General features: G+C 44.1%; 1 protein-coding gene across 1 annotated transcript in view; it reads left to right on the top strand.

Annotated features, from left to right (window-relative positions):
* roraa (RAR-related orphan receptor A, paralog a) overlaps positions 1–16915 on the top strand; it is a 63527-nt gene extending 46612 nt beyond the window's left edge. Inside the window, exons 2-10 of the mRNA XM_083654621.1 lie at positions 1364–1449; positions 3421–3562; positions 10030–10428; positions 11190–11311; positions 11903–12035; positions 13810–13917; positions 15067–15177; positions 16066–16178; positions 16615–16915. Coding sequence (XP_083510747.1) covers positions 1364–1449; positions 3421–3562; positions 10030–10428; positions 11190–11311; positions 11903–12035; positions 13810–13917; positions 15067–15177; positions 16066–16178; positions 16615–16779 — 1379 coding nt within the window. The 3' untranslated portion in view covers positions 16780–16915. The remainder of the gene's footprint in view (positions 1–1363; positions 1450–3420; positions 3563–10029; positions 10429–11189; positions 11312–11902; positions 12036–13809; positions 13918–15066; positions 15178–16065; positions 16179–16614) is intronic.
* Positions 16916–26086: the final 9171 nt, after the last annotated feature.

Below are 26086 nucleotides of genomic sequence, written 5' to 3'. Positions count from 1 at the left end.
AACCCGCGGTGATCTTTCCTCGGTTTAGAGCAGAGATAGCCGAGTTGGTCTGGCGCTGTTGGGATGGAGGGACTGAGATGTTGGAGATGTGGAGGAGGGCTGTGAGGAGAGAGATCTCTGGGGGGAAAAGAGAGAGAGAGAGTGGACTGAGATGTGGAGATGTGGAGGAGGGCTGTGAGGAGAGAGATATCTGGGGGGAAGAGGGGGGAGGAGAGAGAGTGGACTGAGATGTGGAGATGTGGAGGAGGGCTCTGAGGAGAGAGATATCTGGGGGGAAGAGGGGGGAGGAGAGAGAGTGGACTGAGATGTGGAGATGTGGAGGAGGGCTCTGAGGAGAGAGATATCTGGGGGGAAGAGGGGGGAGGAGAGAGAGTGGACTGAGATGTGGAGATGTGGAGGAGGGCTCTGAGGAGAGAGATCTTTGGGGGGAAGAGGGGGGAGAGAGTGGACTGAGATGTTGGAGATGTGGAGGAGGGCTGTGAGGAGAGACATCTCTGGGGGGAAGAGGGGGGAGGAGAGAGAGAGATGTAGCATCAGTTGATATAGCTGAGAGCGATGGGACAAGCTGGGCGTTGGGAGTCTCTGACGCCTGTGTGTTCTGTTCTGTTCTGTCGTGTTGCCCTGTGGTCCGCTACCCCGAAGAGAAGGCCAACGATGGATGAGGCCTGTCCTCTCTGCGCTTTTGTCCTCTATGGGCTGGTGAATCACCGGCCTGTCAACAGCACAACTCTGTAGCCCCCACTGAACGTCCCCTCTGTCGCATACTGTAGCGCACACTCGCACAAGTCACACACACATCATCATCACTGCCGTTACTCACGCCAGCGCAGTCAGTGGGTATGTTGTGATTCTTTGTGGCCGTATAGTGGATTATTTACTACTGAGGTTTTTATGGTTTGGACGTTTTAAGAGACTACATGAAGTCAAGTTTTCCAACAGGGAATAAAAGTCCACTCGCTCATGTGTCTGGGTTTGTCATTCTAGGCTAGTATTACCACTAGTGGTGTATTAGGGTTTGTGGTCCAATATGCAAGTTATGCTTAGGATGCAAATTGACACCGTGTTTACATTGGCTGCTTGTGAGGGACTTAAAATGGCCTCCTTCTCACACACACACACGCACACACGCACACACACACACACACACACACACGCACACATAACTCTGTAAATATTCAGTGCTCTGTAGAAGTGAAGATTCAAAGTCGTCGGAGGAGATGTTTTTAGAAGCTCGGTGCTCTTTCATGTAGCAACATGGAGCCATGGTGAGGAGCGCTGCAGCGCTGACTGAGAGCGATCCCACACTGACTTGTGACAGCAAGAATGTTGATCTCCTCCTTCTCTCCTCTTCTCTTCTCCGCAGCTCAAATCGAAATAATTCCCTGCAAGATCTGTGGAGACAAATCATCAGGCATCCATTATGGAGTGATCACATGCGAAGGCTGTAAGGTAAGCACCGAGAGAGAGTGAACACACTCGCAGGTTCAATCTGTGTGTGTGTGTGTGTGTGTGTGTGTGTGTGTGTGTGTGTGTGTGTGTGTGTGTGTGTGTGTGTGTGTGTGTGGGTGTGTGTGGTGGGTGTGTGTGTGTGTGGGGGGGGGGGGGGGGGGGATGGGAGGGGGAGCAGACAGGGGGAAGATAGAAGAAAACCAGAGGAAATAAAGGCAGTTGTTCGCTACTAGGAAAAGCGTTTGAAAAAGTTTGTAGATTTGGAGATGTCCTACGGAGAACAATGAGAAGATGATCATTAAAGTGGTCAAGCACCACAGCACAGAGGACATCACAGAAAACAAACTAAAACAATTAGTAGGACAAAAGTGACTCCTCTCCGCCCCGCTCTGCCTTCTCTTCCTGGGGACACATGTCTTTTCACTTTCTGCCTGTGCTCCAGCCTGCTCGTCTTGAAATAAAATGATCAAAAGGGGAATGCTTTGAATTACAGCAGATTGTTGGCTGTTTGCTCGAGTGTGTCGCTCCCATTGAAGCCGCCTTTTGTACTGTTTCAAATGCGCCAGCCATTCACAGCCAGGGGAATTTTGTGCTTAGAGTGTATTCTTGTCCCTGTGCTTGTCACCAGGCGCATCATTAGCATTCCTCAGCCAGCCTGCACCTTTGCTGTTTGCTCCTGTGCGTGTGCGTGTGCGTGTGTGTGTGTGTGTGTGTGTGTGTGTGTGTGTGTGGCTGTGTCTGTGTCTGTGTCTGTCTGCATGTGTGCGCGCATGCGTGTGTGTGTGTGTGTGTGTGTGTGTGTGTGTGTGCGTGTGTGTGTGTGTGTGTGTGTGTGTGTGTGTGTGTCTGCGTGTGTGTGTATGTGTGTGTGGGAGAGAGAGCTTCCTTTCAGCTGTTCCTCCCAGCGCTCCTCTCCCTCACACACACAGGAGTGGAGAGCAACAAAACAGTAAAGAATAAACTGCTGAAATGTATCTTTAATGATCGCTAATTAGTCCAGGCAGAGAGTCTTTTAATGATATGTGCGACTACAAGAGTTTGGACCATAAATCATAGCATTATTAAAGAGTGCTACTTGTCACCGGCAGTTATACCCTGCTTCCATAATGGCTTCCATTATAAAGCGACTTGGCAGCTGTCAGCTGTTTTCTTGTAATTAAACAGCCAATGAGCAGCTAATTAAGACATATGTGTATGGAGCAGTAGAGTGGGGCATGTTAATGATGTGCTGGAATCAATTCATTAAGTCAAAGGATGAGGAATCCGGTCGGTGTGCGCGCGCCATCCTTTAGCAAGTGCACATGCCAGCACTGTGTTAATCAACACTAATAACCCCTCGCAAGGAAAATACCATCCGCGCTTATCATTCCTGGCCAAACACACCGCCCTGTGCTATGCACGCCGCTGCAATACAGCACTCTGAATGCCCAACAGCACAACATAGCAGACAGGACAATAATAGCACACAGTGTTATTATCGCAACTTGTTTGCCATTGCAAGAAAAGAAAAGAAAAGAAAGAAATCCGGTAGGACTAGAGTAAATCGCTATCAATCACTACCAATGCCGGTAATGAATTTTGTCAGCATTGAAATGCTATAAAGAAACAAAATGATCACTCCCGGAACATTTCTCTACTCATTCCTACCCAAACACACCACCCTGTGCTGTGCACGCAGCTACAATACAGCACGACACAGGAGACAGGAGACAGGAAAATAGCACCATGGCAGTCGAGTGTTATTATCGCAACTGTTTGCCAGTTGGAAAAAAAAATAAAATCCAATAGGACATTCTAGGACTAGATTAAATTGCAATCAATCACTACCGATGCCAGTAGTGATTTTTGTCAGCATTGAAACGCTATAAAGACACAAAATGATCTCCCACTCTGGGAACATTTTTCTACTCCGAGTACTTGATCATCCAATAAGCCAAAGTATTTCCATGCACCTCTCCATCTCCTGCGCAGGGCTTCTTCAGGAGGAGTCAGCAGAGCAATGCGGCCTACTCCTGCCCCCGTCAGAAGAACTGCCTGATCGACCGCACCAGCCGCAACCGCTGCCAGCACTGCCGGCTGCAGAAGTGCCTGGCAGTGGGCATGTCACGAGATGGTAAGCGAAATGAGGAGAAGAAGAGAATGTTGGTGGTGGGTGTGCAGCAGGAGTAAGAGGAGAACCCGAAGAACCCAGGCTCAAGCCCCCTTCCTGGCAAGCAAGCATCTGCTCTGCTGGAGTGTGTTTGAGGAGGAAGTGCACCAGGGGCGCTGCTCTGTCGCTCACGATGCACTCTTGACCTCCCTGTGGAGGCGTGCAAGTGGAGAGACAGCTTCCCCTTGGGGCTCCATAGGCTTAGCCTAGGTAAACCCAGCCCCCACGTGACCTGCTCTCTCAGTTCCCAGTCACTATGGTCTAGCGAACGGGCCATTCAAATCGATTGCTGGGGCGATTGAAAGACCCACGCAGACCCGCAGCCACCCCGCAGCCAATGAGTGACGGCGTGACTGCCAACATCAGTCCTGCCGTGATCGGCCAATCAGAGAGTGCGTCTTTGTCAATGACGTGTAACAGCTGCAGCGGCTTAGCACTACCTAGCCGTTAGCATTTGGCCTCTCTAAAGCATAGCTCCCGAGCTAGCTACTAGCTGGCTAGCTATATGGCTATGCAACTACGTGAGGAAATTCAAGTGAAAACAGCTGTTGAGGTTGAGGTCTGTTGATCAAAATAACACCTAGCGTTATCGAAATCGGATTTTAGCGGACCATACAAGCCAGGGCTTCAGAGCTGATCACCTGGACACATTTTATGGCGAAATTATCTGATAAACTTGTCTGTGCTGCTCTGTGGTGATCAGCTAATGTCTTCATAGCATTGTGATTATGATTTAATGCATTATGGAAGATAAACGCTGGTTTAACATAATTAAAATAATTCCCTACCAAACATGTAAAGTGACGCTTCTGGGCAGTAGACCATTTGGGCATAACATTATGTAATGTGACATGAGATCACCACATTTCAATAAATATAACGTTTTTGCACATTTGAATGCTGCTGGTCGTTTGTTTAATGCTGTATATATTGGATATTTAAAGCTGATACACAACACAATTGTGTTGAGGTAATTCTGCAAAGCTCAGTTAAAAATATAACATGTAACACTTTACACAATCAAATCTAACTTATTCACAGCAATACACAGTCCAGTAGTACAGTGGGCTAATTGTTTGAATTATATCGAAATATATTTGCATGGTGTAGCATGTAATGCAGATAATGTAGCTAGATACTCTGACACAGAAAGGCAGACAAGCTAGCAGCAGGGATCTTGTCACACTGATTCCAGATAAACTCCTCTGTCTAGCCAGCTATACAATATTGATCAAAATAACACCTATATCGAAATCGGATTTTAGCGGACCATACAAGCCGGGGCTTCAGAGCTGATCACCTGGACACATTTTACGGCGAAATTTGTGAACGCACCAATAGTTAGAGAAGGAAACCTCTCTTTGCATTTTATTTTTTAATAAAAGTAGGCTACTTGTGATATCTCACGTGGTCGATCATCATTGCAAATTTATGTGAACAGCTAGGTTTAATGACAAATATGGAATATCACCCAAGGAAATACCACGGTTTAATGCCAACAGATAAACCATACAGATTTGTTGTAATTGTGAACACATAAGGGAGCAAAGACATGGTTTTCAAGTATAACACAACTTTTATTCAAAGACAGGATTGAAAAATATAGGTCACTTGTATTCACTTCAGTAATGTCAGGTCTCAGTCGCATTCACGCTAACCTCTTAACGTCTAGCTATAGCTAGGTTACATCTGGATTATGTATTATATACAGAATTGCACAGTACACAGTTGCACAGTTACTGCACAGTAACGTGTACAAATATTGAACGCAACAGTCTCGTTCTGGAGCGAACCCCTCAGCTGAATTCACGTTGGAATATGATATCAAGGCTTGATACATTTGATTGTAGCTACTCATACAGCCGTGTGGAGCTTATCTAGCTAGGTTGCATCTGGAATATGATATCAAGCCAGTAATGTAGCTAGCTAGCGTTAAATAGGTTTATCTGTAACCACGCTGAAATGTGAGGGCATTAACGTTAATATTTCAATTAGGTCAAACACACCTTACCGTTATGACTGCGGCCGTTTTGGATTAACATTAGCGTTAAGTCCATGATCAAATCTAGCATTTCGGTATATTCAGTGTGTGTGTGTGAAAAGGATGTTAGCATGCTAGCATTATTAGCACAGAATGTATACAGTCCATGGTACAACGTTAGGCCTTCAAGTCCTGAGGCGAACAGCACTGGAGGATGAAGTCTGCAGACTGGCTAGGCTCTTGCATTCAGTGTCCAACAAGCACGCCTGTTTCCTCATCAGGTTGGCAGCAGCTGACTGAGAAGGGTTTAGAATTAATACCTGAAAGAATAAACAGAGAGGACGTCAGTACAGTAGACACATGTAACAGTATAGATCCCCGTTATGAGGTCTGTTGATCAAAATATCACCTCAAGCTATATCGAAATCGCGTTTTAGTGGACGGGCAGCAATCATCCAAACGGGTTCATAGCTGGTCTGCGGCTAGCTAGTAGCTAGCAACGTAGCCATCGATTAAAACAGCGTTACATTTATGATCTTTTAGTGATGTTGGTAGACACACGTAACAGTATATCCCCGTTATGAGGTCTGTTGATCAAAAGATCACCAAACGCTATATCGAAATCGGGTCTGAGCGGACGGGCAGCGACCATACAAAGGACAGCTTGTACAAGCTGGGGCTTCTCATCACCTGGACACATTTTACGGCGAAATTATCTGATAAACTGGCTGCGCATAACATTACTTATTTGCGGGAGTGCACGGGGGAAGTGGAGATTAATCGTGCAGCACTAGTACATTAGGTTATAAGTACATACCTCAGTCAGACTCTGGCAAATCCGACATGATTTGCAATCCTGTTGGTGTAGTTTCACACCAACCCTCTCCAGGCGTAGAAATACCCCCTTCTCGAGTGGTTTGCAGCTGCCCAACTTGCCTTTAGAACGAAGGTTTATCTTACACAACCTGCAACCTGTGGTTGCTAGCAGTAGCCTAGTGAGTTAGCTAGGTGGAGTTAGCTCGAGCGCTAACAACAAAGGTCGCAGAGTGATGACGCCATCTGCTGCACTGCGCATGTGCTCTGTGCACTAAACTGGTTGGATGATGGTTGCGCAATGGAGTGGTCTATCGGGGGGGCCCAACAACCGCAGGAAATCGATTAACAATGGTGGGATTCCAGACCATAGTGACTGAGAACAGGTCTGAGAGCAGGTCACGTGGGGGATGGGTTTACCCAGGCTACCATAGGCTCTCTTGTTATTCTTGTCATTATTGATATTGGACACTACATGAAATGGTTCAAATCACTATATGCATCTATATATGCATCTATATATGCATTTATATATGCATCTATATATGCATCTATATATGCATCTATATATGCATTTATATATGCATCTATATATGCATCTATATATGCATCTATATATGCATTTATATATGCATCTATATATGCATCTATATATGCATCTATATATGCATTTATATATGCATCTATATATGCATCTATATATGCATTTATATATGCATCTATATATGCATCTATATATGCATCTATATATGCATTTATATATGCATCTATATATGCATCTATATATGCATCTATATATGCATTTATATATGCATCTATATATGCATCTATATATGCATTTATATATGCATCTATATATGCATCTATATATGCATCTATATATGCATCTATATATGCATCTATATATGCATTTATATATGCATCTATATATGCATCTATATATGCATCTATATATGCATTTATATATGCATCTATATATGCATCTATATATGCATCTATATATGCATTTATATATGCATCTATATATGCATCTATATATGCATCTATATATGCATCTATATATGCATTTATATATGCATCTATATATGCATCTATATATGCATCTATATATGCATTTATATATGCATCTATATATGCATCTATATATGCATTTATATATGCATCTATATATGCATCTATATATGCATCTATATATGCATCTATATATGCATCTATATATGCATCTATATATGCATCTATATGCATCTATATATGCATCTATATATGCATCTATATGCATCTATATATGCATTATGCATCTATATATGCATTTATATATGCATCTATATATGCATCTATATATGCATTATGCATCTATATATGCATTTATATATGCATCTATATATGCATCTATATATGCATTATGCATCTATATATGCATTTATATATGCATCTATATATGCATTATGCAATGCATCTATATATGCATCTATATATGCATCTATATATGCATCTATATATGCATCTATATATGCATCTATATATGCATTTATATATGCATCTATATATGCATCTATATATGCATCGCTACTGCAACAGAGGCCAGTTTAAGTTATTATATACAGTAATGGCCTGTCAGTGGCCACAGTGTGCTTGTAATTTTGTTAGGCCTGTTTGTAGGCAATCTGTTTGTTTTGTCTTTGTATGCTTCACGGCTCCATCTTGATGGGTTGTGATGACATCTTGGTGGAAAGCACAATACGTCACACACACACACACACACACACACACACACACACACACACACACACACACACACACACACACACACACACACACACACACACACACACACACACACACGGGGGATGTAAATGGAGTTTGCCAGGAAACACGCTGTACGTACCGTAGGGCGATGATCGCATTGTACCATCATGAATGCCAAGGGAGACGTCGTCACGGAAATGTTATCATGGGCACGAGAGTTGACTGCACGTTCACATTCCAGCAGTAGCAGGTGAGCGTATCGTCCGCGGGCCTAATTTGCTGCTTGAAGGAAAGTAGGTTTGATGAAGGAGGAGGTGGTTAGAGGTGTCATTAGTGCGCTGCAGCTGAGGCGCAGGAATGGGAGCACACAGGTGGGGGGGGGGGGGGGGGTTGCTGGAGGCCTCCTGCTGGGCTAGCAGACCAGACCAGGCTATACTGGGCCAGACCAGGCTATACTGGGCCAGACCAGGCTATACTGGGCCAGGCTGAGCACATCGTATCAGGGCAGAGACTGGCACACCGACCTAAGCTTGCAATCGGGGCCAGGTCATCCTCTCAGCTGCTCTTTTTCCAGTGCAGACTTGAGCGTCCATGCACAGACGTTTGCACATCTTTCCCTATGCTACTATGCTTCAATTCAATTACACACAGGTCATACATATATTCATGAACACACGAGCACATTAGCACCTATGAGTGCCTTTGCATAGCCGCACACAGACACATGCGCTCTCTCTCTCTCTCTCTCTCTCTCACACACACACACACACACACACACACACACACACACACACACACACCTGCACGTATGCACACACAACCAGGACAGACCAAGGTGACTCCTGCCTTCACTCAACACACCAGAGCCCATCTGCCCGCACTCTCCTCTGCTCCGCTCCACTCGCTTTCCCCACACAGGCGCGCACACACACACATGCGCACACACACACACACACGCGCGCACACACACACACACACACACACACGCACGCACGCACGCACGCACGCACGCACGCACGCGCACACACACACACACACACACACACACACACAGTGACCAGCTGACATACTGCCAGGCCCCCAGAACTTGGGCCAAGGAGGCTCATTCTCACCACCTCTGTTTAGTGTGGAAACCTTGAAGCAGGAGGCAGCGACTCAGCCCGTCTCGTCTCGTGTTGGACTGGCTGTTAGTCGCTTGACTTCTAATGGAGCCCACTCTCCCTCTAGACGCCTGCTTATGAAAGTGGGGAATTAGGAAATTAGGAAATCTGCTTTTTCTGTTACCCAGTAGCGTATTTAACGAGCACGAGCGTGTCTGGTAATGACATAGGAGTATTTCATAGATGAGCGTTGAGTTACTGTGTGTCGCAGGAGGGCATGGAGTGACACATGACCTCTGGATGTGGTACGCACGCTGCAGCCAGTGGAAAACTAGAACTGTGCCCAAAAAAAGATCGCTCCCAAAATCCAACTCCTTTTCCCTTTGCTGTGCTCAATTTCTGCAGCATGCCGACATTCTCAAGCCCATAGTCACACATCCAGCTCTCGTATTGTTTGTGCTGCATATCAATTATTTCATCTTGTGCAAAGAGGCCTCTAGATCAGGGCTGGCTATCGCCACTGATTTCCTGATTCGATACGATACGATATCGATATTTCAGTTAGAATACCAATTTTGCTTGGATATGATTCTCAAAGAACTAATGCTGTAAATTGTACAAGAAACCCTCTAAACGAATCGATTCAATATTGATCGATGATCGATTTTTTTCTTCTTAACCCAGCCCTACTCGAGGTGCTACCGATAAACACTTGCAGAGATCCATACCACAGAGTGCAGTTGAATGTCAGAATCTCACACACATCATTTTGTCCCCTCTCTGATCACCAGCGGTGAAGTTTGGCCGCATGTCGAAGAAGCAGCGAGACAGCCTCTACGCGGAGGTCCAGAAGCACCGGCTGCAGCAGGCGCAGCGCGAACACCAACAGCAGCCCGGGGAGGCGGAGCCGCTCACGCCCACGTACGGCCTCTCGGCCAACGGGCTCACCGAGCTCCACGACGACCTCAGCGGCTACATGGACGGCCACACCCCCGACGGCGGCAAGCCCGACTCCTCCGCCGTCAGCAGCTTCTACCTGGACATCCAGCCCTCCCCCGACCAGTCCGGCCTGGACATCAACGGCATCAAGCCCGAGCCCATCTGCGACTTTGCCCCCGGCTCTGGCTTCTTCCCTTACTGCTCCTTCACCAATGGAGACACCTCCCCCACCGTGTCCATGGCTGAACTAGGTGAGGAGCAGGGGGGAGGCAGGGGGGAGATGAGGAGAGAGAGAGAGAGAGAGAGAGAGAGAGAGAGGGAGGGAGGGAGGGAGAGAGGGAGGGAGAGAGAGAGAGAGAGAGAGAGAGAGAGAGAGAGAGAGAGAGAGAGAGAGAGAGAGAGAGAGAGCGCAAAATGGAGGAGCGGTGGGGAGAACAACTCAACCGTGGGGCAAACGACACAAAGGTTGCTTAAAATAGCAGGAGGTTGGAGACTCATCTCCAACACTCATTAAAAGAGCCTCTTTTTTGTAATTAGTTTCCATTAATTAGGGCCAATCAGGATCCAGCAGGGCAGGCGTCTGGGGAAATCATTTTTTTTTGGCTCCCCTGTGCTTAGGAACTCCTTTTAACAGATGTGTTTTCAAAACCATTTAAATTCTTATACTCAATATTTCTCTCAGAGAAAATGTGACCTTTGTTTCAATGAGTAACGCGGCGCCCCTCCTCCTCGCCGTGCATTTGTGTCATAACTAGATTGCTTTTGCCTCAACCTTAAGCTAGGAGCTTCCTTCAGGCAGTCAGAGGAAATGTCAACAAGCCTTTTCCCAGTCAAAAAAAAAGCCCACGCACATCTGCCTCTCCTCCTCCTGCTTGAAAGCTCAGTAAATAAATCTTCTTTTCCTGTGGCGCATTTCATCAGCGAGGGCTTCATTTTCACATAGCAGCATTGTGAGTAATGCTTCAGATCTTTACTGTGATCTTCCGGGTTTGCTATATTGGTTGTATTTCAGAGCACCTGGCCCAGAACATCTCCAAGTCCCACATGGAGACATGTCAGTACCTGAGGGAGGAGCTGCAGCAGATGACCTGGCAGGCCTTCCTGCAAGAGGAGATGGAGAGCTACCAGAGCAAGGTAGCTCCACCACAGACCAGCGTTGTAGTACTCGAGTCAAGGACTCAGACCACTCATTTTCACGACTCGTAACTCAACTTGGACTTGGGCACTGATGACTCAGACTTGGACTTGGACTCCAGCATTCATGCATTCAGACTCGGAATTTGGACACGAGGACTCGGACTTGTTAATTGATAACGACTTTTTGTTGTAATAGGCCCTAATAATTTGCCATAAGATATTGATAGCTACTCTATACCGTGACATTGTTCGATTTTGTGCAAGGGCAGGCACGTGTGTTCTACCTACATGTGGATTCACGCTCATGTTCAGTAACTCTGGACTCGCACTCAGGTGCTGGGACCTCGACTCAAACTCTTCTTTGGTGACTCGGACTCGAACCCCGGGGGCTTGAGACTCGCCTGGGACTCAAGATATAGTGACTTTGACTACAACACTGCCACAGAGCCACCACACCATAGAGCCACCACACCACAGAGCCACCACACCACAGAGCCACCACACCACAGAGCCACCACACCATGCCTCTGTTACAGTTCCATGTTTGAAAGAAGATAACACATCCTCTGTCCTATCCTTTCTTCTTAGCCCCGGGAAGTCATGTGGCAGCTGTGTGCTATCAAAATAACAGAGGCCATTCAGTATGTGGTGGAGTTCGCCAAGCGCATCGACGGCTTCATGGAGCTGTGTCAGAACGATCAGATAGTGCTGCTGAAAGCAGGTATGACAGCCTGTCAACACGGCCTGCTGCCGCCAGGCTCACCCACCAACCAGCCCCCCACCCACCACCACCAGCCCCCCACCCACCAACCAGCCCCCCACCCCTCTGGCATTGTCACAAGGGCGTAGCTGACCTGACTACACAAAGCCGCCTTCACACACACACACACACACACACACACACACACACACACACACACACACACACACACACACACACACACACACACACAGTGTCACAGAGAGAAGACCCCACCCTGCCTGTTCCCTCTCTCTCTCCCTCCCTCTCTCTCTCTCTCTCTCTCTCTCATCCTTTCCTCCGTCCGTTACATAGCCTACATAGCAGGGAGGGACACGGCGTTAGATAAGCAGCATGTCACGTAGTAGCTGAGATACTAGTCGTCTTGACGGCTGCCATTTCCCGGACACAGATGATGTCTGCTGACTCTAATCACGGAGCAGCGCACACACACACTCACTCATGTGACACGCGTACAGAGGATCATGTGACACACGTACAGAGGATCATGTGACACGCATACAGAGGGTCATGTGACACGTGTACAGAGGATCATGTGACACGCGTACAGAGGATCATGTGACACGTGTACAGAGGATCATGTGACACGTGTACAGAGGACCATGTGACACGCGTACAGAGGATCATGTGACACGTGTACAGAGGATCATGTGACACGTGTACAGAGGATCATGTGACACGCGTACAGAGGGTCATGTGACACGTGTACAGAGGATCATGTGACACGCGTACAGAGGATCATGTGACACGCGTACAGAGGGACATGTGACACACGCTTGTATGCGTGTTATCAATGCACATCTTCTTAAGCACACACAAATAAACACAGATACACACATGCAGTACATGGTGCAAACAAACACCTCTCCAGGGTCTTTCCCTGGGTATTGTTTACGTTAGCACGCCCAAGTTGAATAATGAAATGGAGATGGAGCTCCCCTGTCAGACATGGCATTTTAAAACCCTGGCATCTCCCTGAGAGGCTGTAATGGCTCCTGTTAGAGTTCTTTATCCTCTCATCCGCTCCCACAGAGTGGTACAAATTGCAGGGGAGAAAACATTCTCTACCTATCTGCCCAAATACAGGTGGAATGAATAAGCAATGTCACTAGTGAATGAAGCGGAACACTTTATCCAGCATGTCGTTATGGGAGAGTAGCCTTCTGTCTATGATATTATCATCTAGGCAGGTACAGTAATAGATTGTTCACTGATAAGACGGGCTTCTCTTTTTCAAAGTGTTACTCAAATAATATTGGAAGGGAATGACACAAAGTACAATCATGTGTTTTTCAGTCCTGAGTGATGTGTAACTTACAGTTCTGTTGGGAGAAAAGCAACACAGATCAGATTCAGCATCTTATCCCTGTCTGTCTCCACACAGATCAGATTTAGCATCTTATCTCTGTCCGTCTCCACACAGATCAGCTTCAGCATCTTATCCCTGTTTGTCTCCACACACATCAGATTCAGCATCTTTTCCCTGTCTGTCTCCACACAGCTCAGATTCAGCATCTTATCCCTGTCTGTCTCCACACAGCTCAGATTCAGCATCTTATCCCTGTCTGTCTCCACACAGATCAGATTCAGCATCTTATCCCTGTCTGTCTCCACACACATCGGATTCAGCATCTTATCCCTGTCTGTCTCCACACAGATCAGATTTAGCATCTTATCCCTGTCCGTCTCCACACAGATCAGATTTAGCATCTTATCTCTGTCTGTCTTCACACAGGCTCTTTGGAAGTGGTGTTTGTCAGAATGTGCCGTGCCTTTGACTCGCAAAACAACACAGTCTATTTTGATGGAAAATATGCCGGGCCTGACGTCTTCAAGTCATTAGGTAAGTAAGTGTGCAAAGTGTGCACTGGAGTGCATGCGTGCGTTTGTGTGCGTGTGCGTTTGTGTGCGTGCATGCGTGTGTGTGTGTGTGTGCGTGTGCGTCTGTGTGTGTGTGTGTGTGTGTGTGTGTGTGTGTGTGTGTGAACGGACCGTGCATGTCTGTGTGCTCATGTGTTCATGTGTGTTTTACTACCTCTAGACCGTCTTACTGCCTTCACCTAGCCTAACAGCCGAGACGGGGATCTGCCGTTCTGTTCCCCACATTACTGAGGGCCTGGAAGCAAACAGCGAGCACTCATCCCTGCCTCACCTGGCATGGCTCTCTCTCTCTGCCATGGTTATTGATGGCAGAATAGAGATGTTACTAAGGCTCTGCTGCGTATGGCTCCCATCACCGTGGAATAAATATAGGCAGATTGAGTGAGCTTTTGTGAGATCTCTATCAAAAGCATCATTGAAGGTCTGGTGTAGAACATCTCCGGCATAAGCAAATAGCAATTTGTGTTTGAATGCCATGACATTACGAACACTCTCCGCCATGAAATCTCCTGTGTTTCCAATTGTATCAATGTCTTCCATAGTGGCAGTATGAATGTACAATTCTGTGTGTTTTGGCGTGAGTACCATTTTCTGTTTGCGTACTTGTGCGTGTGTGTGTGTGTGTGTGTGTGTGTGTGTGTGTGTGTGTGTGTGTGTGTGTGTGTGTGTGTGCGCGCGCGTGTGTCTGTATGACTAAGGAACAATGCTGCCATGCCATGTGTGCTCTCCCTAACGAGAGTCCCATGCAGCCAGCGCCCTGTGTGTTCTGTACAGAGGGGCCTGCAGCGGGGGAGGCAGACAGAGTGATGCACTTCCACAGCTGCAGTGGCATCCGCCTGTCTCTCGCTATATCCCCAACAATTGATTTACCTAAAAAGACGGAATGGTGACCTCATTTTGGCTCGCAGAACGCCGCCCAACTGCCAAAAGTGACTCGTCTGGGAGGCAAAACTCAGTGAAAGCGTTGTTGCCTGTGCTGCCTGTCAGCATGCCGCGCCGTGCAGCGCCTTTCCGTGTGCGCTCTCCCAATAAAGATCAAGAGGGAATGTTGTTGTTTGGTCTTCCTCATCCACGAGCCCTCTCTCTCTCTCTGTGTCCTTTGCTCTGGCAGGCTGTGACGACTTGATCAGCTCCGTCTTCGAGTTTGGGAAAAACTTGTGTTCTATGCACCTGTCTGAGGATGAGATCGCCCTGTTCTCCGCCTTCGTCTTGATGTCTGCTGGTAGGTGTCACTCACAGTGCAAAGAAAATGAGGCAGGCGTATATTCACCACCTGCACCACAACAACCAGCGCTCATGCCCTCTCTCTCACCTGTATGTGTTATACTCACTGCAATTTAAAGCAAATATATTGGTGACGCCACGTCATTACTTTACACATGAGCCAAGCTGTGAGGGGAGAGCTCGCCTGTCGTCGTAGAGACGGGTGGGCAACTCGCAGGCTGCATGCGGCCCCCGTCCTCACTCAGTGCAGCCTTTGAGTCAAAAATATATAAATAAATAAATAAATATATAAATTAATAAATAAATAAATACATACTGTACATACATTGGGTGGGGGGGAAGCATATCACATACCTGCCACCACTCCCGATTTTCACGGGAGTCTCCCTATTTTTAACCCATTCTCCCGCTGTGCTCCCGATAATCCCGGGTAATTTCTCACATTAATCTCCCAATTTCATAGTGGTACAAATCATATTGCTTTAGCGGGCTCGGTTTTAAAGCCAAATTTCTGGTATCATATCAAACGAGAAGACCCAAGGCATCCATTGGTAGCAACCATGTCATGCTAGCTTGTCAGGAAGGGGGCTAAATAACGACCTCTCACCCCTCACCCATAGAACCACGAGTCTCCCCTTTACAGATAGTAAATGCATTTGAATATGAAAAATAGAAGTTTGATGTAATAAACTTTGATTGCCAGTATATATTTAGTTCTTTTCATCAAATTAGTAGCTCTAATTGGGTAATTGAGTGATGGGGTTACAGTGCCTCCTGGTGGTAGTGGTAGTGAGGAGGGGGGGGGGGGGATTGTGGCCCTCTCGATCATCCAAGTTGCCCAACCGTGTCATAGAGGAACTAATGGCAGTGATACTTTTCCTTCCAGACCGGTCCTGGCTCCAGGAGAAGGTGAAGGTGGAGAAACTCCAGCAGAAGATCCAACTGGCCCTCCAGCACGTCCTGCAGAAGAACCACAGAGAGGATGGTATACTTACAAAGGTACAGCACAGCACACTACACACTTTGTCCATTATCCCTGTCCGCCCCAAGCTGGCTCTACACTAGTAACAGTGCAACCTCCCACTGTTTCAGATCTTAAGCCCATCAACCATTTTGAGTACATTCGATTAAAACAACAGAGATTGCAGGGGAAGCATTCATAATGCTACAGTACAAATAGTGCCCCTAGTTTCTCTACTCTTTTTTGTGTAGAGACATGGCAATTTATCAATTGCATACCGGCTCCATAAGATGAAGTGTCAAGTTTTCCTTGTGCCTGAGAGCTTGTCTCAATATTTACCAGTCTGCTTGGCCCTGTGTGAGAGGGAATTCACTGTAGGTGACTGAATGTTTTTCACTACCATTGCTCCATGTCCTCCTCGCCTCCCCGTGAGTCTAAACAGCCTGTCTCCTCTCTCTCTCTCTCTCTCCACAGTTGATATGCAAAGTGTCGACACTGCGAGCGCTGTGCAGCAGGCATACAGAGAAGCTTACAGCTTTCAAAGCAATATATCCAGACATTGTGCGTGCCCACTTCCCCCCCTTATACAAGGAGCTGTTTGGATCAGACTTTGAGCAGTCCATGCCCGTTGACGGGTAGCAGCAGCCCTGCCAGGTGCCAGTGTGACCACCGTAGGGGAATGTGGAGGAGGAATCTCAGACACTTTAACGGTGCCCTGCACAAAGCAGAATGGACGGATGGCACGCTGTTCAACTTCTTCTTTTACCTTGGAGGGGGGAGGCCTGTGGGGATACCATGGAGGGGGGAGGCCTGAGGGATACCATGGAGGGGGAGGGCTTTGAGGGATTTGGTTCTGGAGGTTTACTTTATTGAATTTAGTTCTCTTTGTTTGGAAGACATGCGGCACTCGATGCCCCGTGGGACACAGAGAGGACATAGGGACAAATACTTTCTGTTTGGGTGAACTTGACCTTCTCATGCACGTTTACAGCATGGCTCCCATGGCTTATTATTGTCATTCATTTTTGTCAATATTTATTGCATTACCAAAACTATTATATATTAAAAAAAAACACATGTCACATCTTTTAAAATGACATTTGATTTAGCTGTGTGCATCTGACCTGTAATCATATGAACATTTAATGAACAACACTCTCGCATTTGCAGAGACCTCTTCAATTAGAAAGTAAATCCACATCCGTATATATATTTTCATAAGACGCTCCAAAAACATTTTTAGGCATTTGTATTGAGAACTTAAGCAGTTGTGGACGTCTCACATTCATATACCCACCCTTCCCCCCAGACTGAGATGACTGGCTGGTAAATGTGCACATCTTGGTCAAGTTCAACCACTGTTCTCTTGTGTTCAGTTGTATCTTTTGGATGCAGTGCTCGGAATGAAAACTCACAGCAACTTTGAGGGAGGGTCCGTCGGCATGGTGATGCAATCGGCACCTCTCTGTGGACAATCGTTTAAAAAAAAATAAACATAGAATTCTGGTAATTCTAGTCAAAACGCAATGATTTTAGCTGTCAAAGACTCCATCCACCGTTGTTGCATAGTGAAATCATGTAAGGCCATCTGCTATTAATCCTTCTCTGGACAGGTGCCCTGGAGAAGCACAGGGCACCAACACAATGAAAAGGGTCCATTCCACCTGTTTTATAATGTACTACAGGGTATATGGTCATAAGTACTTACTATACAGAAAAAAGTAATGTTTATAGAATCTATTTTAAATAACATGTATGATATTAGTAGTTAGACCATTCTTAATTGTTGAATTGATAAGGCACTTTTATTTGCACCTTTCTTTAATTTAAGACTTGTATATTTACCTAGTGATGTGTTGCATGTGCACAAGAAATACAAGTTGAACCATGGTGACAGAGGCTAGTCCTGGGAGCTGCAGATGATAGTGGTCTGGGAGTGCCGTGAGGGCCTGTCTGTTAGGATGGCTGGCGTTGGCTGGTGATTGGTCAATAACGAGGCCTGGAAGAGAAGGCAGCTTTAGGGTCACTCTGTTAGCTCAAGAACCTCCGACCCCACACCTCTTAAGACGTAGCTCTGAAATGCTCTGTTGTAAGCATGCACACCTAACAGCACACAGTCAACAAACCTGTAGTGGTATTATTAAGATTTTATGGCTTTTTAATCTGCGTTATAAACAGACCTGGGTTAAATAGCATTTGTTTTAACCTGCTTAGAATATTAGACGAGTAGCGCATCAGGAAGATATTGTATTGTTAAGTTGTCAGTCAAAGCGATGCACATTAAGTTGTCTTTCGTAGTCTTTGCTATGATTGTCTTGGTACTCATTTTGTTGTCCCATTGTGGCAAACCCCACCTCTCCTGTGAAGAAGGCTAAAAGAGAAACCCTGAAAACAATTGGCAAATGTTACCTGACCCAGGTCAGATTTAAAAAAAATCAACCTTCGATAGCTTTGCGGTTGGGTTGGATTGGATTGGGTCGGACAGATCAGACATTTTGCCTAATCCAATTGTTCCATCTAGTGGAAGGTAGTGTTACAGCAAGCCGGTGAATGGCTGAACGGCACAATGATGCAAGGTCTAACCTCAGCGCACATGTGTGAGCCTCTCTTAAGTTAATTGTGTTGCCAGTGTTATTGTCGAGTGATTTTATATCTGCCTTCTCACCACAGCCTCGGCCCGGCAGCAGCGCCACCGCAGGACCCAAGAGAACGAGTGAAGGGAAAGTGAATATTCAAAGCCTTGTCTGGTAGTAAAGCTTCTATTTTTGTAACATGTTTTGGTTAATGAACTCATGAAAGAGACTGAGGGAGAGAAAAAGATGTCAGGTAGCACTTAACTATATTCCCGCAATAATTAGACTAGCTGTTGTTTGTATGAGTAGGGGAGAAACGTAAAAATGCTAGGACAAGTGCTATTTTGAGAATGCTTTGTTGTCGTGCTTCTGTTTTGTTGAGTGTGTCTTTCTTGTCAGTGTGGTAGTAAAGTGGTAGAAAAACCCTGGATGTGCCAAACAGTAGTCGTTGCGTCCGCTTTCCAGCCTACCCGTCTATAATGTAGAACGGATTGCTAAGACATTCCAGCGATCTCAGTAGCGGCTTCTAGAAATGTCTTTAAAAAACTAAAAAAAAAACAAGGAAAAAAAACAGTGATATCCCTTTAGAAACCCATCAAAGCATGATAACACGTCTGTCACCAACCTCAACATAGAATCGAGTTGTTTTCCGTTTTTGTTTTTCTGTCTGCACACTATCATTCCTCTGCCGTGCAATTTGTACAAGGTGTTACTGTCTTGTGCTGTCACCCCTCAGGGAAGAGTTTCTTTTGCGCTTTCTGTTTTGAGAGGACATGTGTTGTACTCTTAGTCCTCATTAGGTTTAGTTCTGTCTTTTTTTGTTCAGGGATGTTCCACGAGAACTGGCTTGAGGTTAACGTTTGAAATCCATCGCTGAGTTGTTCAGAATTTTACATTATTGATGTCTATAAGGGGTCTTCTTCAGCCACCGAAAGATCACTATGCCCCCTCCTGCCACCTTATGGTCAAGTTCCAGAAAGTCACATTTGTAAAAACAACAAACCCCATTACTTTTTGAAAAACACCGTTTTATCAATACACAGCATATTCCTGTCTCTCACACACACAAATCACAAACAAAATCTTGTTTGGTTTCAAATGGTGTCATCAGGGTCAACTTAAAAAAAAAATAACCCTCTTTGTTAGAAAAACCAAATATTCTTATGCAATACTAAATCTGTTGTTCTTTGGGTTGTAGTAGATATGCTGTACCTAAGTAATAATCTCTGTTATAATCCAATGCTATTTGGATATGCACAAGCCCTCTATGACTAGTAGACCTCAGTCTCCCAGCAAAAGAAACCCAGTCTGGAACACTGCTAGACAATCCAGGTTGAGAGGCCCAGCGAGAGCAGAGACGAGGATGAGGTGTGTGAACGCTCAGGGAGATAACAGGTAGACCGAAGAAGCAGCTCTCTTTCCTCTGGACGGTTGTGGAGCGAGTGATTTGCTCTTCACAAATCTCTCTCTCTCTCAATTCATAACAGGAAGTGGGTGAACTTTTTGGCATAGCACACTGAACATGCAGTACAGCACTTAGCGTTTTAAACCACGGTTAAGACCGTAGAGGGAGATTCAGTGAGACTGGCTGATTTCCTCTCATTCACTTACAGGCAGTTGATCCGTTTGTTGGAAATGGTTTAATTGTCATTTTTGGGATGCTCATTTGGCTGTAGTTAACTTGTTTGATGGTTACATAAAACAACTCAATATTTTATAAAAATATGATATCATTGTATCAAGCAAATGGGATCTTCTTTCATCCAGTGAAACTGTTCTATCTTTTCAGTCAAATCTAAACGGTTGAGTTGCTTGGACACAATTATTTGTGCGATGGTGTTGGCTTGTAACATGCACAATATAAAACATAGCAATAGCCTTGTGTTACCATTACGGGTCTCTGAAGAGTAGCCATCATCCTTTTGATTTGACTTAATTCACAGAACTGCCTCACAGTAATGACTCCTTTTTTTTATCTGAGAAGTTTACTGTCAGTCTAGAACAATAATCAAACCCCATCACTCTGTGTTCATCACCTTCTGTATCCCTCGTGGTGTGTGGTATGCGATATTGGCAGGATAGCAGGAAATGGTCATCAAACACGTGGATACTTGCATCTATCTATCTATCTACAGTATCTATAACTGCTCCTTTCGACCAGCCTGTAAAGAGATGTCCTTCTGTATATTCTCACTTGAGATATCCCACCTTTAGTAAGGGATCGATGCTAAGTGTGCTATTCAATCAGTGTATATACAGTCTAATGTATTGGTCCTTCTGTCTCTGCTCTGTTGTCTGTGTGTAAAAAGCAATAGTGTGCGTGTGCGTGCGTGCGTGTGTGTGTGTGTGTGTGTGTGTGTATGTGTTTGTTCTCACAGTGTGTGAATAAAATAAACCCCAGACAAGGCTTTAATAATGACACAAGAACAGAGTTATGTGGATGAGGAGTCGTCAGGTTTGGATTTTTTTTTGGACTTCAAAAACAAAAAACTAACAAAAAAAAAGGTGTTGGAAATGCTGAGCTTGATCCATCCATAATAGGTGTAGGTTTTAGAAGCATGACATAATGCATTCAACAATTCATAGGTCTGTAGAATACTGTGAAGCAACATTGACTAACTTTGCAGCGAGACACACGTTGCTACCATTTTGGCGAGCGTGGCCACAGGCTAGCCTGAGATGAATCGCTCGTTCTGGACTGTAAATTGTGGAGATGAGTGTTCTTGGCCATAAATTGTGAAGATTAGTGTTATGTCACGCTTAAAAGTTCCATGTACTGGAGTGTTGGTGTGTTACCCAGAATTATGAGTCGGTTTCATCCCATTTTAACAGAACTCATTTTCCAAAGCACAGCTGATAAGGATTTATGATTAAAATACATTTAAGAATATAGTTTAAAAAATTTAAAGCAACGTTTTAGCCATAATCGAATGTCAAGCAATAATATATGTTTGTGTATTATTTTTTTGATTTTTTTGTGCATAATAGGCTTTGAACATCTGCATGTAAATACACCTCTTATTTATCACTTTTGGTTTGTTTTATTTTGTGTTGTGTTGATTTCCTGGATGTTTTTATGTTTCATCTGTATATTTGACCAGTTCTGTTCCCAGGTGGAGAACTAAGAACTTGACATGGCCTGTACGCTGTATATCTTATTTTCTCTCTCCCTCATTCTCGGCTGTTTATCCACCATATTTAATGTTATTATTGATCACATGTATAAAGGTAGCTTTGTAACTTCTGTCTGTATAGGTAAGAGGAAAATACTGCTACTAAGGCCTACCCAGTGAAAATATTGATCTGTTTATCAATTACACCATATTGTACGATAACTCTCTGTTTCTAGTTTGCTTCCCTCCCTTAGGATTAGTTTAATAGAGATAGGGTGTGCCCACATTTATTTTGTGTTGCCCTGATGTGTGGTGCTAGGTAAGTTAATTTTGTGAACAAAGTATTGATTCCTAGGCCTGGCCACCCTATTAGTCCATTCATTTCATTGCATATTGATGTATTATTGATATTAAGACTCAATAAATAATAATGATAATGATTATGATTATGATAGTGGTAAAATTACCCGGCCAGTACCTGTATCAGTGTGCTCGTCTTGGGATAAGGCGCTTATTTCCTTGGGACTTATAGCAAGTCTAGTATCTGCTAATTAACGAGCTATTTAAGGTTGCTTTTCTGGTTTGTGGAAAAATGATAATATTCAAACTGAAACGGCAGTGTTCTTTTTTCTTTGTTCTGATTGTAAAAACCACTCACTGAGGCTATAGTTTGTCAGGTTTTTAAGATACTAAATATTTACCTCTCTTGTGTCTGCATAGTTCTTCACCTGATGCAGGGAAGTGGTGCTTGGATTAAACAGAGCCTCGGGATGCATTCTTTATTCCCCATTTAGACTATCCTGAAACAGTGGTTTCTTCAGACCAGTGGCATAAACCTTTTGCACCACATTTAAGTGTTATTAAAAAATGTACATGAAAGGATTGCCATTTGAGGACAAGGTTGACCGTTTCCCTCCACTCTGTAGCAAATATCAGAATAGTCAGAATATGCTTGCAATAATACACAATGTATCACACTGAGTGCCTCTCGGTGCAAGATGCATACTGGTTTTGATTGTCTTTCTGTGGTTTTCCAGACGTGTACTGGAGTGACAATGTGTTTTGTACATGAGGATGAATTCTCACTCTCACATGCTTCAGAGGTTTTCAGATTCGTTATGTGTCGTTTATCATTTTCACGAGGGTTGATACATCGTGTTAAACGATTTCTATGTGTAGACCGTCTCTTTAGAGTGTGCACATCACCCCCCCACACCCACACCTTGTTTGAGAAGCATAACTGGGAAGTTTGTTTCAAATGGATCGAGAATGGTCAAATAAATTCTTGCTGGTAATTATTACAAGGTTTCACCTGCACAACGTTTTTGGATTAGGCAAAAACTAATAGGCAATCCACATGACTTCATTTTGTTTGTTTTATATCAACATTTTTTTATTTCACTAAGAACGGAAAATTAAATTGACTAATGCATTGTATATCAAGTATTTGTATGTGTTTGTAAAAGAAGCATACAACACATCTGGATTTCTTTAGTGTTCTGTGTTTAATGTGAGCTCAATAGGTTGGGGTAACTTAAGATGAAGGGTGGGTGGAATAGGGGTGGAACTATTTCCCCCCCCCATGCAAAAGCAGTACAAACTATGGGAAAGCCGAAAATAGTGTGTGGTTGTCACATATTTCTAAGTCACATGTTTGCTACTGATGTTAAAATGGGGACAGATGATCATGTACCTTTTTATCCAGCTCTTTTGAACTCTCTTTAGCAGGTAGTCTATTCACAAATGTAGTTTTGCTCCTTCTTGTCTGATTCTTAAATATGAAAATAAGTATTTTGATTCATTTTGTAAATACAGCTGTAAAGAAAAATAAGAAATTTAATGTTGTCTTTTAAATACTTTTCATTCTAATATGAATGTTGTTATATTGTACTTAGAAACTGTACCTTTAATATTACCTTTATTAAAAGTGCATTGGACACATCGATTTTAGATGTGCTTTATGTGCTGTTATCCCATAATAAAATTTACCGCTTGTAATGGGCTTTTATTTCCTGACTGTCTCTCTATTGTCTGCTCTCTTTTTTATATGCAATTAATCCAATGACCTTTTTTGCATTAATTTCATTAACTCTCCTAGTTTCACTATTTAATCACAATTGGTGCCCTCACTCTTTGAAAATTCCTTCCAAATTCTTCCAAACAAATATGTACAAAAATATGCATTTTCATAATTTAATTCTGACATCTAAATGAGTGTGGAACTCCAATTGGCTCTGAACTTGGTCTAACAAACTAACAAGAATCCTTGAGAAAACGTTCTGGTTGAAGGGTCATTTGGTGGATGCTTTTGTCCAAAGCACCTCATGGTAAGGCGTAAGTGCATTCCTGGCAATATTAGCACTACCCATTAAGCAATAAGCTATGAATGAACAGTTGCTTAGTGCTCATATAGAACATCAAAATCCTAATTCAGACCTTAATTATCTGGGTTGGAGTTTATTCAACCAAAATTATAAAAACTAAAATTGTTTTTTCCTTAAAAGGGAATACCAGTCAATTTAAGAAATCATTCATATGGCCTTGGGCAACACAAGTGAACTTGAACAGCTCCATCCTGCAGCCAGAGAACTAAGACTTAAACCTGTGGTGACATAATAAAAAAAAAATCTAGATCAGCTCAGAGAAGCAGAGAATCTCTGGATGCTTTCACTGTCACATTCAGCATTTTCTTTTATCAATTTCATGCGTAGTTGCAAATTCTACATCTGGGTAGCAGGTTTGGGTGAAATATGTAGGCCTATACTTTTAATGAATGACCCAATTTCCCCACGAGGATCATTAAAGTTTCGTCTCATCTAATTTCCCTGTGATGGCATGGCCACTTTGATAAAGCATTAAGAACCACAATGTGATGAAGTTGTGGATCAATTTGTGTGAATTTTGAATGATTTTTCCATATCATACCCAGCACTCAGGAGACACAATGTAACGTTTGACCAGTGGTATACCTGAGCTGGATGTGGCTGTGAGCATTATGAAGGCATTAGGGGCTGAGGATGCAGGAGATACATCCAACATGTATGGTCTATAGAGAGTGGAAGGCAGGGTTTGGAACAAGTGTTCACCAATTCTGACTCAGTTGTACAGGTTAGGATAAGGGGCCCAGCCCATAGAGATAAGGGAATGAGGCAGCATGTAGATGGGGCTGCTTTGATGAGAATAAGAGTTTATGTGAGGGTTTCCTTCAGACAAAATATGGGTATATCCTAACTATACTACAGTATAGCCTATAGTAAAATAAGGCAGAATTTATAAGGATTTTTCTAAATGTACTCGTTGATAGTAAAAGCTGCTGGTCAAATATAACATCCAGATGGGGGCAGCAGTGAGGTAAGGCGCCTACACACTGCCATAATTCCACAATAAGAAGAAGAAGACCTGCTCAAATGCGCATGTCAAACGGTATCCCAACGTGAGTCGTTTCTGGCTCTTGCAGCGACACATGAGCGAGACCGCAATGGAGCTTGTATGGCAAGTAGAAACGTTTAAAAATGCCATAGATGTGTTACTATGCTGTCCGTGCAACTGACTTTACGATAAGTACACTATATAGACTAAGCCTAAAAAGGCAAAAAGGCTGAGACTATATGACTGAGTCTCGCGTCGAATGGCCTGACTGAGTTTTACTAAACGTTTATTTGTTACTGGCAACTAACCTAACGTGAACGTTACGCTACCTGGCAGTGATTAGTGCCGTTATGTCATTTTCCAGCCCCATATGAATCGCAGTTGTCAGCAGTCTAGTACATTAATTTTGGCTGTTTACCACCAGGCTAGTCATTTTCTGCATGACATTAAACTTCTGACCGGAAGTTGGTATGTTTATGTTCTGATCATTCATCATTAATTATTGATCACAACTCAGCGTTTCCATCTGTGTTAGATCAGAAACAAGCAGAGGAGAAATGACAACATTGCATTGTATAGACGCTTTTAATTTGACAACATAAACATTCAAAATTGCCCCTAGCTTACTTCCTGTTGCAATGTTTGCTAATGCAATAGCTGACAGTAGTGTCCTCTAGTAAGAGAGTGGCGTCAGCGGAGGACCAAAATGCAAGAATCATTAGCCAATGAACAGCCATGAATGGGTCTCGCGCTACTTTTGCATGCTAAAATAAAGCCGATAATGTACAATTTGATTCATTTCAAGGGATGAAAAACCCTTTCAAAGTACAACACTGTCTATTTTGATGCAACTCGACAGTGCTGCTTTTTTTACTGAAGAGTTCCACTTTC

The sequence above is a fragment of the Poromitra crassiceps genome, assembly GCF_964638095.1.
Source record: "Poromitra crassiceps genome assembly, chromosome: 18".
Taxonomy (NCBI): Eukaryota; Metazoa; Chordata; class Actinopteri; order Beryciformes; family Melamphaidae; genus Poromitra; species Poromitra crassiceps.
This window is presented reverse-complemented; position numbering and strand designations above follow the sequence as displayed.